Source organism: Gallus gallus, chromosome 2 (genome assembly GCF_016699485.2).
Source record: "Gallus gallus isolate bGalGal1 chromosome 2, bGalGal1.mat.broiler.GRCg7b, whole genome shotgun sequence".
NCBI classification, from domain to species: domain Eukaryota; kingdom Metazoa; phylum Chordata; class Aves; order Galliformes; family Phasianidae; genus Gallus; species Gallus gallus.
In genome coordinates this window covers 29331155-29348189 of record NC_052533.1, presented here as the reverse complement: position 1 = coordinate 29348189, position 17035 = coordinate 29331155, and the positions used below count along the sequence as shown (strand labels likewise).

The window sequence follows — 17035 nt, the reverse complement described above, 5'->3', positions numbered from 1 at the left end:
AAGAATAAATGTCCCCTCCTGCTAATCAGACACAAACAAAATGTTTTGAAAAGTAATCACTTGCTAAAAAAAAATGGAAATTGGGCTTCTGTGTTTTGAGGAATGTACGCACATAGCACAGTGAAATTTAACACGGGTAAATGATCTGACTACCTCAAAGTGAAGTTTTTGCCTTCCTACAGTGGCCTTTCACCCTGCCCTTTCCTCCAATCTGAGGAGAGCTGATGTTGATGGAACATATAATGGCTCCTTTCCTGTGTAGTAAAGTCAGCAATAAAGCTCAGTAATTAAGGTGACCGGGGAGGCCCAGCCCAGCAGGCTAGTGGTGTGGCGAACACTTTCAGAACTTCAAACAATATCAAAGTCACTGAAAAATGGGCCTAGTTCAGGACTGGTTTGAATTAAGCCTCACTTCCACACGCACTTTTCAAATCCAAGCTCAAACAAGAAAGCCAAGGCCTTCTGGATTTCATTAGAGCCAATTATCTTATCTGTTTCATCTCAGGCCTGACCCTAAGGCTGGCAAACAGCTATTCAGTGCATTTGTGTGGTTGTTTGAGAAAGCCTCCAGCCAGCCAATAGCCTGAGGAACTGCTAATTAAAACACAGTTGCCCCCTGCCTCTAGTGATTAAATATTTTCGAGCTTTTGTAAATAATTTTTCCATTCTTTGCCCCAAGCCTCAGAGGTCCAATACATGCAGTAATTTATTTAGTTTGTCAAAGAATAGTGCTGGAAATAAAACTATAATAGAAACTTAGGAAGCTCTTATATCTTGCTTAAATTCTGCAAGTGACATTCTACATTCTACATTCTAGCCTTAATAACCTTATTGTGTTTGAAGTGATGCAATGTACAACAGGCTCTACATTTTGTTGATAATCATCATGTTTCCCTAGATGTCAACAAGATATGCATGCTCATGGGCTTAAATGAGATCATGGACACTGCAGCAGTGATACTGAGCAATATGTGTGTTCCTGAGTTAGATGAACAGGGGATCATACTCCCAAAGCCTGTTTGGAGAAGGACTGAATCCTACCAGTACCATATCCATATGTCTCACTGGAACAAGAACAATTCCAGAATACAGGACCACACTACAGTGTTCCACAAAAAATCAGTTCATTCACATAGAAAACAAAGAACTGCACATCTTTCATCTGGTCTAGAGGACTCAATCCCTCCATCTCCCCCTTTCAAGTCCTAGGAAGATACCCTCTCTCCATCAGAACTGAGAACTTGAAGGGATAATGTCAGCCTTGGTCCCAGGGACTCCACCAGCTTGCATGACCCCAGGTGCCATATTCAACCATTGTCCCCAGTGCTGAGGGTGTGTACCTCTCACGCAATGTGATGCAGAGTAACAGCCTACCTCCCTTCTTATTTCTATCAATCAAAAACATCTCCCAGATCAATCTTTTAACTCTTAAAATCTTACTATTATTCTTAATAATAACATATTTATATTAGTACGTTATACTGGAACTACTGTCATGTACAATAACCTCATTGTATTAGACTGCAAAGGAAGAACAGAAAGATGACTCCTGTCTATACTCTCTATGTGTAAGTGGCTCCTGACTATACATTCTGGAGAACTTAGCAGTATACAAACTCAGCTACTGTTCATATATAGGAAATATAGCACAGTTTTAGAGGAAAGGAAGGCTGAGATTCTATTCTGAGGAAGGTCTAGAACAGAACTGCAGGACAGACTGCAATCCATGCTCAGTGGTTTTGAGGACAGAGATGGAGGAAGGAGAGGGTGACAGAGAGCTTAATAGTGCTTCTACTTTTCAGTGAAATGTGATTGTATCACTAGTGACAATAGCCTCTTATGAGAGGAATTCAAATTTAAATAGATGAATAAGGGAAGAGAAAATGGGTGGGTGATAAATTGTAATTTTCAGATCCAGAGGGAACCTGTTTCCATAGAAAGCTGATCACATATGGAACGAAGCAGGTGTTCATAAACATGGGGATTGAGAAGTCCCTGTCACACAGAAATTGGAGGCACTCTTCTGTCAGATTAATAGTGCATGATGAAATGTGTAACTTTTTCATGACATGAATCTTTTTACTAAAATAGAATCTTTCTGTATGTGTGGATCCCTCGTATTTTGCACAGGGTGACCTTTTTTGGAGTACGGAAAAGAGAAAACATTTCAAATAACTTGACAGTAGAGGCATTAACTTCCAATATGATAAGGTCAGGTTCAAGTCCCTGATTTGTAAGAATGAAGGAAGAAAAATTGTTTTTAATAACTCAGGGATAAGTTTTTTTCATTTAGAGTTTTTTGCTTCCTAGAGTCCTCACCATGAGGCTAGAGATGAACACAGTCATGAAAGGGTTTGAAGCACACACTTAGCTGTTTTCTTGGAAGTTTTCAAATGGTTTTGGTTTTGTTTCAGTGTAAAAGAAAATCGTATGTCAAAACCATGGACAGTTGCTACTTACTGGAACTGCTGTCTTTAGTCAGCTCTATTTAGTAATTCACACCACACCCAGCATAGGAGAGAGAAAGCAGAAAAGACCTGTGAATTCATTGATGGGGGAAAAAAAAGGACCAAATAAGCTTCCTCTTCCTTCTCTCCCTTTAGTCCTCTATTTTATATTATCTGACATGAATGTACACTGTAGCATGACACAGAAAAAATACTAAGCAGCTTCCCCAGATATGCCTTCCCCAAGGCATAGCTATTTTCAGCCCGGTTATAATGAATGCACTGTAATCTTTACAGTTTAATTTTTTGTGGATTTTTGACACCTTTAGAATTTTGCTAACTTTATTTTGACACCCAATATAGTATGACGAGAAAGACAGTGGTACGCAAACATATGAGTCAGATAAACTTTAAAAGCTTGTTTTGTTTCAAGTCATGATAAATCATAACAGTGTTTGCAGATAATTTGAAAGATTTAATTACTCAAATATACTAAGTGTAGTCAAATTATCTAGGATCAGATCCTGTCACATTTACTAGTGAACAGCCTTTGGTTTCACAAACTTTCAATGATGACTTTTGCAAGAAGTTACTATTGAGTATAAGCAACATTACATATTAGCCATTAATTAATTAATGATGGTGTGCAGAGCAGACCCTAGAAGACCTAAAATTAAGTATTTTTGATCACAGGACAAAGGCTTCACTTTCTTTAAAAAAAATACAAACATATGCTGAACATGGTAAATTACTCCATAAATGAGCTTTTTTTCTTATACTACTTGTAGGAGTTTGAAGTCTGATAGATTCCCTCACTGAGCAACAATGTACTCATGAAGCTGTATTGATTTAATGGGATTACTGGTGGCCCAAGCAGTGCTAATACCACATAATCATGAGTCATAGACCTCCCTGAACTTTTTCATTAGATATCTATTTTTGAGATATATGTGTTTTCATAGCTTTAAACATCTCTTTTGCAAGATTAAGAACTCACTTTAAAAAGTAATAACATACTCAGAATTGGGCATCCAGTAACATGAAACCTCATAAGATCTTGCAGCACTGAGCAGAGTGCTACTCAGCATAACTCAGGATTTCAAAATTTGTGTCTTGCTAGATTTTTCTGTTTTCCTTTAGAATTACTGGGGCTTTACATGCTAGAATATGGACTTTTTTTGTTTGTTTGTTTCTTGTTTGTTTGTTTGTTTTGTTTTGTGAAAAAGACTTGTTCCTTTAATTCAGTTTCTTTACAGGCAAAGAGTATCATAGGTACACAAAATCATTAGACATTAAAAATATTTCCAAGGAGTTACTGATGCAAAAGTATGTGAACATCTATAAGCACAGACATCCCCCAGAGGTATCTACACAATCTTATACAGACACACCAGGTGTGTGAGCACACACACAACCTCACAATACTTCTTTGCAATCCAACTTATGTTTGAAAGGAGGAAAATAAAAACTCTGGTTTCTTTTTCTTGAAGTACTAAAACAAGAATAGTGGAGCTCTCATTAGCTAAGCTGGCTAAAGAAGGCATGAATAAGAACTGTGTAGCTGAAAGGCCTCTGTTTCTGCTGTTCTTGTAACAACACTTCTGTCTGATTCTGGATAATGGGCTTTTAATAAAAATACCCACCAAAGGAAAACAATTAAACAATACATAAAGCACCAGGGTGCAATCTAGTGGTTCTGTTATAGTCTGGGGCTGTTCCAGCAGAGAACATGTGGATATTTTTTACAGGCTATAGCGTAGTTCTCAAAAGTTATTATAAAGCAACAAAATTTAAATTGAGGCTGGACATCTACACAATCGCTCAGTGTTGCTGTAGGACTTTTAATTCAGACCTAAGATTTATCTCTGTTTTAAATAACACAGATATTTTGACTGTTAGAGTAAAAAAACTTTTCTCTCCCAGCTTTTTAATTTCTTCCAGGATGTTTTTAGTGGTATTTCTCATCTTTTCATCAAAATATTTGACAATTCTTTATCCATACACCTTTACCCTTTCATCTTTCCAACTTGACAAAAATTGGAAAACTTTTCTACTGCAGAAGAGCTCAGGTACTTTTTGGTACTTTTAAACTACAGACCATGTACAGCTTAGGTTTTAATCAAAAAGTTTTTAACCTGAACCACATAAACCTGACACATGCCATATTTTATTATCCTTTCTCCTCCACCCCCTTCTCTGCTATGTCAATAAAAGGAGCTGTGCATCTGTAGAAAAGTAAGCTGACACTAATTAATTTCTGTAATGAAAGGTTTCATTTCTCTAGTTCCAGTGCATGAAAGGAGCATCGTATGTAGTTTTAAAATCCTGGTACAGTAAAGGTGAAAATTTAGGGTAGTTTGGTGAGAAGAAGTTAGATTTTCCAAATAAAATTAAAGAAGAAGGAAGAACAAAGAGTTGCAGGATATAAACAGTGCTGCCAGGATTAGTTTTATGGTGAACTCTGAAGTATAACAAAATGTTGAAAAGCTGTTTATGCTAAAGTTTCAAGTGCTTTTAACTCTGCTTCTCAATATCCTAAAGAGTCTCTCTTGATGAGTGCTAACACTAGTACTAATACTACCAATACCGATACCAAAACCAATACCAATACTAATAAATACTAAGACAATATTAATCTGCACACTCAGAACCTTTAGAACCTTTGTCCAGATAAAGACAGCATTAAAATTTACCATTATTCCCAAAAAAGTCACAATGAAAAGCTTTTCCAAAGCCACTGATCCATAGGACTACTGGATATTTACACATGGAACTTATATTCTAAGTAGATTTTAAAAATAATATTCCAAAAACCTTCAACCTTTTCCCAAATTATTCAAATGGAATTGCTCAGGATGTCCTTTTTTCAGTTGTTTCAGGTACCTTTCTTTGAATACTGCTCAGACATTTTCTGTGACAGAATGGAAAAGAAAGATCTCTGACTGATATGCCCATCTTATAACAACACTAGGTAGAAGCTGACAAACTCAGAAATGTACAATTGATTGTAACTTTAACTTAGAACTCTGTAGAATGCTGCGGATGACTGCAAACTATATACCTACATACAGATACCATTACATACACTTCCTAGAGCTTCCATAACTGTGTTCCATTCAGCTATATTTTTCCACATAAAGCGATACTATACACATGAGAATGCAGGATTATGGACAATTAGCACTTTCCATAACATCCATCTGCATTTGGGTGAATCATTACCTGCCTCTTGCACATATGACTCAGAGAATCTGTCTTCCTCGTTATGAAGTGTTGAACCCACTGCTGTCTACAAATAGACTAGAGATAACAGTTTCTAGGGTAATTCTTGCCAGTTATTATAAAAGAAAATATTGAGAAATAAAATGTTTATTTCCATTAGTTAAGATAAACATGGCATTTTGCTAGTCTGAGCCGACTGCCAATGGAATTCTCTGATAACACAATAGATTAAGGTTCTGAAGATCTTGGCTTTTTATACTTCTGGTTCTTTTATGACTCATCAAGCCGAGGAGCTAATTTGGCTTTTTTGTTTCCTTTCCCACATTTTTGTGTTTTTATCTTTTTCACTACAAGTTCTAGAAAGAGAAACTGAGTCTTAACATAGCTTTTAGACCATAACATAACCCTATCAGCAGCCTCTGGACACTGTAGTCATAGAAATGGCAGCGTTAAGCTATGAATATTTAGAATTATTATCTCAAAATTGTCCTTTGTGGAATTAATTAAACTTTATAACAATACACCATTGTTCTATGGCTTACTACAAAAAAAGCTAGGTACAGCTAGGGAAAATGTTGATTTTTGACTCCCACATTCTTTTGTTCTGTTTATCAGAAACCAGGGTTTCTGTTCAGAGAGTTAAAGTATATTGCAGAGGGGTGACGTCAAATAAAGCGATAGTAATATTCAAAATAATATAAATCGATGGTTCGCCCTCATGTGGTACATTAAGCTTACTTCTAGAGAAAAGAAGAGTTTCAGAGATGAGCAATTGCAATCACAAAAAGCTAGATATATTTCTAAATAAAGACAGATTGAAAACACAAGAAATGCTGACTTTTGAGAGAAGAAAAATAAGAAGGAATGTGACAAGGGGAATCCAAATGTTTAAAACAATAAATATGCATCGGCAAGAGTGTACACTTCATCTACTCACATGGTACACAAACACACGCATTTTTAATATACTTACATGAAACAGTATAAGTAAAACACACCAGTATTTCTTTGAGTTTCCTTTTGGAGTGTATATATGAATTTGTAACTTCAAAAGTAAGAAAAAAAATCAACTAAAAACAAACAATAGTATATATTCAGAAACGGAGTTAGTAAGGAGAATATATTTGAAAAGGAACAAAAATGCATTTACAATGTTTTTCACAATAAATATCAAAATAAAACACCACCAGATCAGGAAATACAAAACTAAGACCAAAAATAGTTCATTACACATCCATGTTATTACTCAAATAATCTTAATTATGCCCTGTAAGATTATAAGACTAAAATGAACATTTTTAAATATTTTTCATCAGGGATTAGACCACAGTGATTTTTAAACATATTCATTTTCTACCAAAATAATTTCCCTGAAAGGGAGTGAAGATTTTTTGTGTACCCTTATATTCTTTTACTTCTACACTTCGACAGAATTGTTTTCAAATACAACTTTGGTTTTGAATTTTTTTTTTTAAGAAATAATTATTTTGAATTACTTACAAATTTTGTGTTGTATTTACAATTAAACCATGGATATATAAGTTCATTCCTAACTCCACCTTAGTGTCACTCATGTATTTTAAATTTGCTCACTGTATTAAATTAAAATCATACAGATGACTGCTAAAAATCAACTTCAAATATAATATTGTCATGAGCTATTTCTAACGATTCCAAGAAACACACACACATTTCATTTTATGTAAGCTTTTATGGCCAGGTTCACTGATATGCTGTGGCTGTTTTACGCTACTCTGGAGTAGAGCAAAACAGCCAGAGCATACTGGCTGGTTAAACTAAATTTACAACTCCTTTGTTGAATAAAAGCAGTACAAAGCAGTTGGAAGGCACACTCAGTTTCCTTCTGTCTCTTGCTTCTCCTTCACTCTTCTCAGCTCTCACATTTGTTTCCATTTCCTCCTGCATCTGCTATATTTTGCTCAACGAAAACAGATTTCTTCTGTCATCTGTAAACTCTGAATGCATACATGTACATATGTGTGCGTACAACACAGACCTTCTGCCTCCTTTACTGAAAGCATCTGGTGTAATGTGTAGCTTAAGAAAGTAATTATTTGAACATTAGTATCTGACCATCCCTCTTGTTTTTTCTATAGCTGCTGGCAGAAGAGTGTGGATTACATTCTCATAAACTGAAGTGTAGAATCATCATCTTTGTAAACAGCAACTATCTCCTAGATTTTCAAAGAGATTAAAACAAATTTCACTTAAATAGATGGAATTAAATGATGAAACATAACTCTCTAGAGCCACAGGCCTTGAAAATATTGGTAAGGAGCTGTGCGTTTTTGTTATCATAAGGAAAAAGAAGACATGAATGCTCTTTAGGAAAAAAAACATTCAAGGAAATCTGAAGATAAAACAGTTGCTTAACTACGCTAAATATCAAACAAAACTTTTCTGGCAAAATTAAATAATGCACTTCTATTTGATTCTACAGAAACTTCTGCCTCCTACATTTTCTACTTTCTTGTAGTTAACATGAGTAAATACATTTTCTTACTAGAAACTGAATATGAATGGAATGAAACCCACCTTTACAAATAAAATCTTTAACATGCCTAAAACTATTTAAATTGGATTTTACGCTCAACAACAACAACAACAAGTTATTTTAAAAGCACAAGAAATACTCTCCATGTAGCACAGACAACTAAACGGCAGACTCAAACCATCATCCAGTTTCCCACTAGTGTCCCATGGAAGCCACCACATTCTGTTGAAGTAATTACTCTGTGATATGGTTATCACTCATCTTCAACTGTCTTGAATTTTTATACAACTTTTTATTATTATTATTATTATTTTTCTAAAAAAAGGAGAAATATTTTCTAGGATGGTTTGGAGGAAGACAGTGAGGTGAAATCTCATTAAGTCACAATAGGATTTGATTCAAATAGATCTATCTAGTCATTTATGCAGCTGAAAATTACAAATATTCAGCTACATGTATTTATATGTATGTGTGTGTGTATAAATGCTTGTACAGTTCTAGAAGTATATTCCCTATGAACAATTCCTGATGTCTAATACATCATCGTATAGAGTACCTGAGCAAATTTTTGGAGTCATAAAAAAGGACTTGGTCTCTATTTATGTGGACATTATCATTCAGAAGGATCGCTGCTGTGAAATCTGACAGTCAACCAAGAAGTAATCAGTTATCTAGAATGATGGTTGTAAACACCTAAAATAAGTGCTTAGTGCAATTCTGGGAAGATACTAGGGTTCTGCTGGTTAGAAAGCAAAAGCGATGTGGGCTCTCTTGGGAGCTCAGTTCCTAAGGACTCAAAGAATTAAGCTTCCAAGTTGCTAGAAAGCAGGAAGCCTCAACTGCTCTCCAGCTCAGCTCCACCTGCCTACAAACTTCCTGACATCTTCGTTGTGTTGGAAGGGAACTTTAACAGCACACTGCCTTTGCTAGGGACTGAATCTTGTATAAGTTTTCTCCCTGCTGGGGAATAAATATGAAGAGAGAATCTCTCAATTTTGTCTCTTCAGTTTTCTCTTCTCAGAAATGAGGATATCCAATGCTTTCTACATCTCTTGGTTAAGAACACCTACATAATTCTGTCTCTAAAACGAATTTATTTAAAAAATAACAAGCTCATTTTCCTAACTACAAATTTTACTGCATACTTCCATATAAACTGACCTGTTGCAGCTCCTGAGCAACTGCTGACTTGCTGGCTTGTTTACTAAGTCTCCTATTGGTTTTCTCCAAGACTCTACCTTCCTTCCTATCTATGGCAAAAGGATTGCACTGTGGAGTTCTCATTCCTGACCATAGTCTCATAATTCTGTCCTGGCCAAATTCATAATGCATGTTACACCATCTATGGTATTTTGGATCATAGCAGGGATAGATTCTGTTTCAAAGATTGGCTCATCATTAGTAATTGTAAGTTTACCTACCACTCAGAGCGAACCCAGAGAAAATGAGTATCTGGTTTATCCTACATAATTTATAGATATTTGTAGCCATGCTACAAATTTCTTTTCTTCACTGATGCCATAATATTCATAAAAAATTCATATCAAAAGCATTACAGATGGTAAAAAGACTGTTCTTGGGTGAAAAGGAGCTTAGGACATAGGGAAACACTTCCTGTTGTTCAATTACTTTTGGAAAAAGGAAAACAGTAGCATGTATTATAATTTGTCAACAGCATATAGTTCTAGAAAAAGAATTAAAAATAGCAGTTAACTATTTAACAGTGAGCTCTTGCCCACATTAATTGGAATACTAACTGGATGCATCTAAAATTATTTAAATTTGAAATTACTTATAATTATTGTTATTAAAATTTAAAATATATTAAATTTTGAACCATCAGCAATTCTTTTAAAGGAGAACCTAATCCTTTAAAAGCACTTATTTTAGTGGTATGCCTGCAAATGATTAGTCATTGTGTAGAAGTCTACACTAATTTTATTTTTCTGAATAGTGCTATTTTGCAAGGCAAAACATTTGCAGACTGAAAGTCCCTTTAACTCTGAAGCAGACTAAAATGTTTAGCAGTAGTATGAGCTGCTTCAAACTGCTCATGAGTGTGCCTTTTACTAGAACGGCAAAGAACATGTTTGAAAAGATTTTTCAACTTTATTTATTGTCAGGATAGAAGAGATTCCAGTTACAGTTGTAGTCATTTATATGAGTCTTCTTAGATCATCATTCTCCACAGTGCTAACATGGTCACATTACCTATATCATTATTGGCTTACGTTGCATCCAGACCAAGAAATCTGGGGTGATCATATCAGACATTAATATCAGATACCAATATCAGTTGTTTGAACCATCCAGTCCCCTCAATTTCATAAAATCTCAACAAAGAATAACACATTGGAAGATAAAAAAGTTCTTGGAAAGAGCTTGAGGCAACATTGAGGTATAGAGAGTTTTAAATTTGTCACTAATTATTTGTTTAGATTTTTTTGTAAGTGCAGGCAAATGCTGTAAATAAAATTCAAACCTTTTTTTTTTCACAATGATTGTGTGACACTGTGAATGTGCTGGGCCATTTCTGTGTCTAGGACTGGGACTTTCAATTCAGGCATGTTGTTTATCAGATCCTTGACATATTATTTCATGGACAACACAGGAGTACTTCAGAAAATAAAGCAAAAATGTGTTTTATACTTTTTTTGATGCATTTTGTAAAGAACATAACTCAATCTACATAAAGCAAATACATTTCTTCAAACTGAAATTCTTGGACGTGATCTGATATGGAAGTTGTTTCATTGCCTTTCCAGTATGTCAGCTTTCACTAATTGAAATCTCTTTTCGGACATGTGTCATTTATTCAATTATGAGAGGCAAGTGTTCACTAAACCCTTCCACTGAACTGCTGAACAATGAAGGGAAATGATGTGTGTAAAACAGGACTACTGTAAGTCTAACAGAGTATGCTTGAAGGTGGTTCTATCTCTTCCAGTCCCATGAAAATAAGACTAAATATTATGATGAATCACCTATGGGAGAATGAAATTCCACTTATAATGAGCTATTGAAAGCAAAGAGAAACATAGCATGCAACATTTTCTATAATTCTTATTGAGACATTTCACAATTTTCACTTTTAAGTAACTAGCTTTCCATTGAAATTCAAAGAAAATGATGGTCAAATTTGTGAGCACCATGATGAGAATTTTAATCTAATGAGGCCCACTGGGTTTGGACCATACTTAGTAGTGTAAGTAACTATAAGTGTAAGTACTATAAGTACTTACTTAAGTAAGTAAGTGCTATACTTCCACATAACCATAATCAATATGAAGAGTATTTTTCCTGTGTCTGGTATCATTGCTCATATTTAAATTTTGTAGATAGAGAAGTTAGGAAGCTCAAAGTCATTTTAATGGCATGATATGATAATAATAAAATGAATGACTGATCAATTCATTCGACCTTTTTTTTTCTTATTATTCTATGTGAGTGACCACTACAACTGAACTACCCATTTATTAATCTTACTAAGATTTCACATACCAGGACACTGGTATTAAAACAATTTTACCATGGGTTTTACCATTCTCCTGTCTTTCAAAATTACGGTCATTCTTATTCATGTGTTTATGTTGTACCACCAGTTTTCAAACTTTAAAAGAAACAGGTACTGACCTGAATGCTGTGAGATATTCAACATCTCCCATGGGAGGATCCAAACCACCTGTCCAAGCAATATTTATATTAAAACCTTCACCTGGGCCACTTCCGACCTGAAAAAATAGGAAGAAAATGCCAAAAAGGAGAAGAAAGGAGGAAAATAGAGGAGGGAAGGAGAGGGAAGGGAGGGAAAAAAAAAAAAAAAAAAAGGATCTAAAGTGTGCGTTAGAAACAAACATCAAACAAAACGTCAGATCAGCCAGCTTTATTTGACATGGACTGCTCTGGGTTATGCACTTGTTCTTCACTGGTCCCCTGCTCCCAGTGGACAATTTGGTAATCTGGTGTAATTTAAAGAACCAGAGAGGGACAAGAAAATTAGGGGTAATCATGCAATGCAATTACCTGAAAGATACAAATAAAATGGGGCTCTAAAGAAATAAACCTAACCTCATTTGGGGCTCCACTGCCAGGGAAGAAGTTGCCTTCATCATAGCGATGGAGGGAAACATACAGGATGCTGGGGTCAGCATAAAAAGCCTGCTGTGTACCGTTGCCATGGTGAACATCCTAAAGGAGAAAGAAAACAGATGACAAATGTAATAATGTCCAACTCAGTGTAGAGAGCTCAGTTCTGCTTTCTTTTACCTCCTCTCTCTCTGTTTCTCTCTCTCTCCCTTGCCCTTCTTTTGTCTTTCCTTTTCCCCCTCCCTTCACCACCCCATACTTCCTGAACTTTCAGGCAAATTACTCTTTAATGCACTCATTTTTTAAACTGGCTTCTAAAAATCAGGAAACCATAGCGAGCATGCCCTGGAGACTCCAGATGAGCAGTCATTGAGAAATCCCAGTCCTTTTGTACAATTAGATATTTATACACCAGCTCTTTGTACTCCTTGCCTCAGTGATGGAATCTAGCATCCTGTTTTATGGAGGAATTTTATGACTTATTAACTGCCAACAGTTCATAACCCCTCAGGCTTAATTAACTAGCCTCATTGGCCTCTGAAGAAAGACTAATGTTTAAACTACAAACTAGTATTTTGCAGAAGGATCTATGGTTTACAGAGCTTTTTCACAATTCTTGACAGAACACTAAACATAAGTGTATTCATTGATTTGCCAAGTTCCACTATTGAGGTCAAGGGCTCTGCGACCAGCTGAGTAAATTGGCTTTCTTGAAACATTCAGTTCAGTTAGCGGTCCCTCAGCAGTTAGATCCACATCAAAAGAGATGCCAGATGCGGAAAGGACTTCATACTTCACTTTTACAAAATCGTGACGGCAACAGTTGAAGACATAGGAATATGATCTCATTAGCTATTAAATTATCTGGCCGATAGGATGGTGCCTTCCACAATCAAGGAGTGACCTTGGCCAGTGTCCATACTTCGAACAGTATAGAATGCCAGAGAAAAGAAATTCTGTCATTGAATAAAATACTGAAAAAAAATTCTAGCTGCATATCTGTAGAATAAAGAATCATAATATGGAATTTTCATATTTTTAAATTTTGTTTTCACAGTCATACTATTGTAATGTACGTTCAGACACAATTTTACAGCAAAAATATAAAACCCTCTTTGGTGAAAAAAAACTAAACTTTTTTTGTAAACATTTCTGTTGGGATTTTTAAGAAGACAAAAAATTATATATATTGTTCATTCTCCACCTTTAGTTGATCCACTTAAAATTTCTGACATAAGGACAGAATTTGAAGGTAAGACAAAGTACTTAATGATGACATTATCGTTCAGACTATATATTTTACGAATGCTACGAGGTTTGAAACAAATTAAGTATCAGAGAAACAACAGTCACATTTTCTCTAGGATACCTGGACTCCAGATAGAGTCAAGTTAAGTCTAAACAGCGAAGAGCACAGCAAAAATTGGCCATTGCTTGTTCTCTTTGCCAGCTGATGTAGCCTGCAGTTCTCACCCACATTGCTCAAGGCTCTCTGCATAGAATGACTCTCATGTGTACTGCATTAATCTTGACTTGGTCTCCTCTAGGACTTACTGGGGTTAACATTGTGGTGATTACTTTTTTTCTCAATTGAAAGTACTTGAAAAAACATGAGGATGAAATCACAGCAAAACTGTATGTTAGGGGTGCAAGGCAGCACACATTGGTGTGACGGTGTTGGAGGGTTGAAGGCAGTCAGAATAGTATTAGTAGGCAAATGAAGTCAAATGTGGCTTGTAGCCTAATCCCAGAAACACATCCAGTTTTCATCTGGGACAGAATTAATTGGTTTATTCCAAAACAGATCCAGAGCTTGCTAGCATATAAATGGGTATGGATGATATTGGGACCAGGAATTCAACAAGAATCTGAGGAGCAATGGTGGCAATATAGATATTTCTGCAGAAACCATGCTTAAAAATGTAGGAGTACTTCATTTTGTGATTTAAATTAGTCCTTTTCCAAGCATGCTTAGGATATCTTCTTGCTATAATGGTTTTCAAACAACAAGAAAACAAATTAAAAGGGCAGACAGAGCTTTATTATTAGTATTGAAATCTCAAGGCTAGCTTTTTTGTCTAAACTTCAATTTTACTGAGGGTTACTGTTTTCAAGAGCAGCAACTTCTCTGTTTAGACAAAGGAATGCATTGTTTAAGACCATGGATATTACCATGTGGGAAATGTGTTCTAATTCTGCCCTTAGTAGATCAAATGAATTCAGGATACATAGGTCAGTTCAAAAATTAAGATTTATTCAAAAGGTGAAATAAGGAAAGAAAACATGACAGAGAGACCTTTTATTTTTGTGTAGAAAAGAAATGAAAGAAAGATTAAACATTTTAAATTTAAGAATTTCTGTATGGACATATAGTGACTATGAAGACTATACTCCATTTTCAACTAGAATTCTGTTGAATATGTCAGATTGAACATTACTTTTTAACATTTAAATTGTAGCAACACGCATAGCTGCCAACATGGGATCCAGCATGGGATCCAGCTTTGCTAGTCACTATCAAATTATAATCTCAAAGGTTAATTTCAAATCTAACATTCGCAATTCCATTATTTCTTTCAGATGCTCAAATTTTGTTCGTGGACATAGAGACATCATCATTAACATTATTCAATCATTCAGCTTGGATTGAGAATTATCCATAGTTTTCAAGAATATAAGAAATTTTCTGTATGAATTTTTGTGCATCATTGCACTGACCATGGAGCAGGCTAGAGACTAGATTGCATCTGCTCCAGAAATTAAGTAATCTGTACCAGCGATATATTTCTCCCCTTTCACCATCTGAGATACTCTGGCCAATGGAATAGAGTCAAAGAGAGGCTGAACATTCCCTATCTACTTTTCTGGGTAAGCGTAAGAAACCTCACAGGTAATCATTTGCACAGGTAATGATTTGCACATTTAACCTTGCTTTGCAAAATTGAAGTTGAATTCCTAAGTGCTTATTGGTTGCATAGGTCAAATTGAAGTGATTTCTTTTCTTGACTAGGTAATGTAACATTCAGAGTTAAAAAAAAAAAAAATAAAGACAATTTTGAGTATTTTCTTATTCAAAATCAATAATAAACAGAGCTCACTTTTGGATAGCATTTATGGCAGTAAAACTCAATGAACTGTAAGATTCAAGTCAGCAAATGATAGAGATTTTTTCACAAATACTGGTTTCTTGTAGTTTTTAAGTATGTTCCTAAGTGATAGTAGAACGATGATACATATTTTAAAAAGCATCCTAAGAATATCGAACTTACCAATATAATTATTTTACGGCTCATTTTTTCCCTTGTTATTCTTTCTCTCACACTGCCCTTCTCTGGCTCTCTTCAACAACCAGAACAGGACGTTTAACTGAACAAAAGTGCTAGATGGTAAGGCCACGACTTCACAATAAGATTTAATTATGAGTGCAGATATGAACAAGATTTAGGCTATTAAGCTCTGCACTTCAAAAACCCTTTAACATATTTTGTCTTTAAATCTTTTATCACCTGCAAAAATTAATTAAGTGCAGATGTAACAGGTTAGGTTTTGATGCCAGGGTTCATTTCCTGTCTATGCTTTGTCAGACACCCTATTACACCTCCTCATGAACTGTAAGAAAACAAAAATGGTGCTCATAAATCAGCATTCAACTTTCCTTGGGCTGTGCATTGGGCTGATCCTTTAAGTGCAAGGCAGAACTCCAATTCATTATTCATGAAAATAGTATAGACAACATGCCAAATGTCATCTGCATTTAAATAATCCATTTGTTAAAACTATTAAGCATTGTGGAAGAATGCCTTCTATTAGAATACAAGACTAATCCTATGAAGTGGATTTTTAATCACATAGCTTTCCTTAAGGGAACCATCAAAAGCTGGCAAACATGAATTGCAAACTTCTTAGAAGGAATGACCTGTTGATTTGTTTAATAATATTGAGCTTACACAACAAGTTGAATCATTGCTAGCTGAGAGAAATGGCCAACTTTGTTACTAAAGCAACAGCATTCCTCAAAGCACATCAGACTATTTAAAGTTTGTATTCTGTAGGGAGAAGTAAACTTGGGTTCTGTAGGGTTATTTTAACAGTGGAAGTATCAATTCATTTAAGGACCATAAAAGTTGCCCTGATCTGTGCCTTCTTCTCATTAAATTGCAGTTAACACCATTAAAGTGAAACATAGATGTTTATGGTTTCAGTACTGCCATCCTGGCTTTAATGAGTTCCCAAAATCAGAGGAAATGCACACCTTTATTACTTGTAGGTATTAAAAGCAGGAAAGTCTAACATATAAATACAAATTCATTATCTTTTATCTAGATGCACAGAAAATATGATTCTTGTCAAGAATACATACCAGATCTACAATCAATATCTTGCCTATATTTAGCTTGTCTCTCAAGTATTTGGCAGTAATTGCAATCGAATTAAAAAAGCAGAACCCCCTGTGGAATAGAGAAGAACAGAAATAAGAAAGCAAATCAGTCAGGAAAACAGCTATAAATAATGTTCAGAGCATTTTTTAAAAATGCTATATGATCTCTGAGGCCATAAATCTGCTTCTGGGAGTACCTAGAAAGCCTTTTCAGTCATCTGCTAACAATTACAGTTCTACAGAGACATGCACAACACAGGTGATTGCCAGTAACCTTAGTGCTCCAAGATGGGCAATATTCCCTGGTACTTACATGGCTGTTGATTCTTCAGCATGATGGCCTGGGGGCCTTACAACAGCAAAACCATTCTGTAAGAACAAGATAGG

General features: G+C 35.3%; 1 protein-coding gene across 15 annotated transcripts in view; it reads right to left on the bottom strand.

Annotated features, from left to right (window-relative positions):
* Window positions 1–17035, bottom strand: part of HDAC9 (histone deacetylase 9) — a 450242-nt gene that overhangs the window by 85517 nt on the left and 347690 nt on the right. For all 15 annotated transcript variants that reach the window (XM_040681503.2, XM_015281425.4, XM_040681502.1 and 12 more), the window contains 4 exons: window positions 16962–17017; window positions 16631–16718; window positions 12253–12372; window positions 11818–11915 (listed from right to left, as the gene is read on the bottom strand). In XM_040681503.2, the coding sequence (XP_040537437.1) occupies window positions 11818–11915; window positions 12253–12372; window positions 16631–16718; window positions 16962–17017 (362 nt within the window). The remainder of the gene's footprint in view (window positions 1–11817; window positions 11916–12252; window positions 12373–16630; window positions 16719–16961; window positions 17018–17035) is intronic.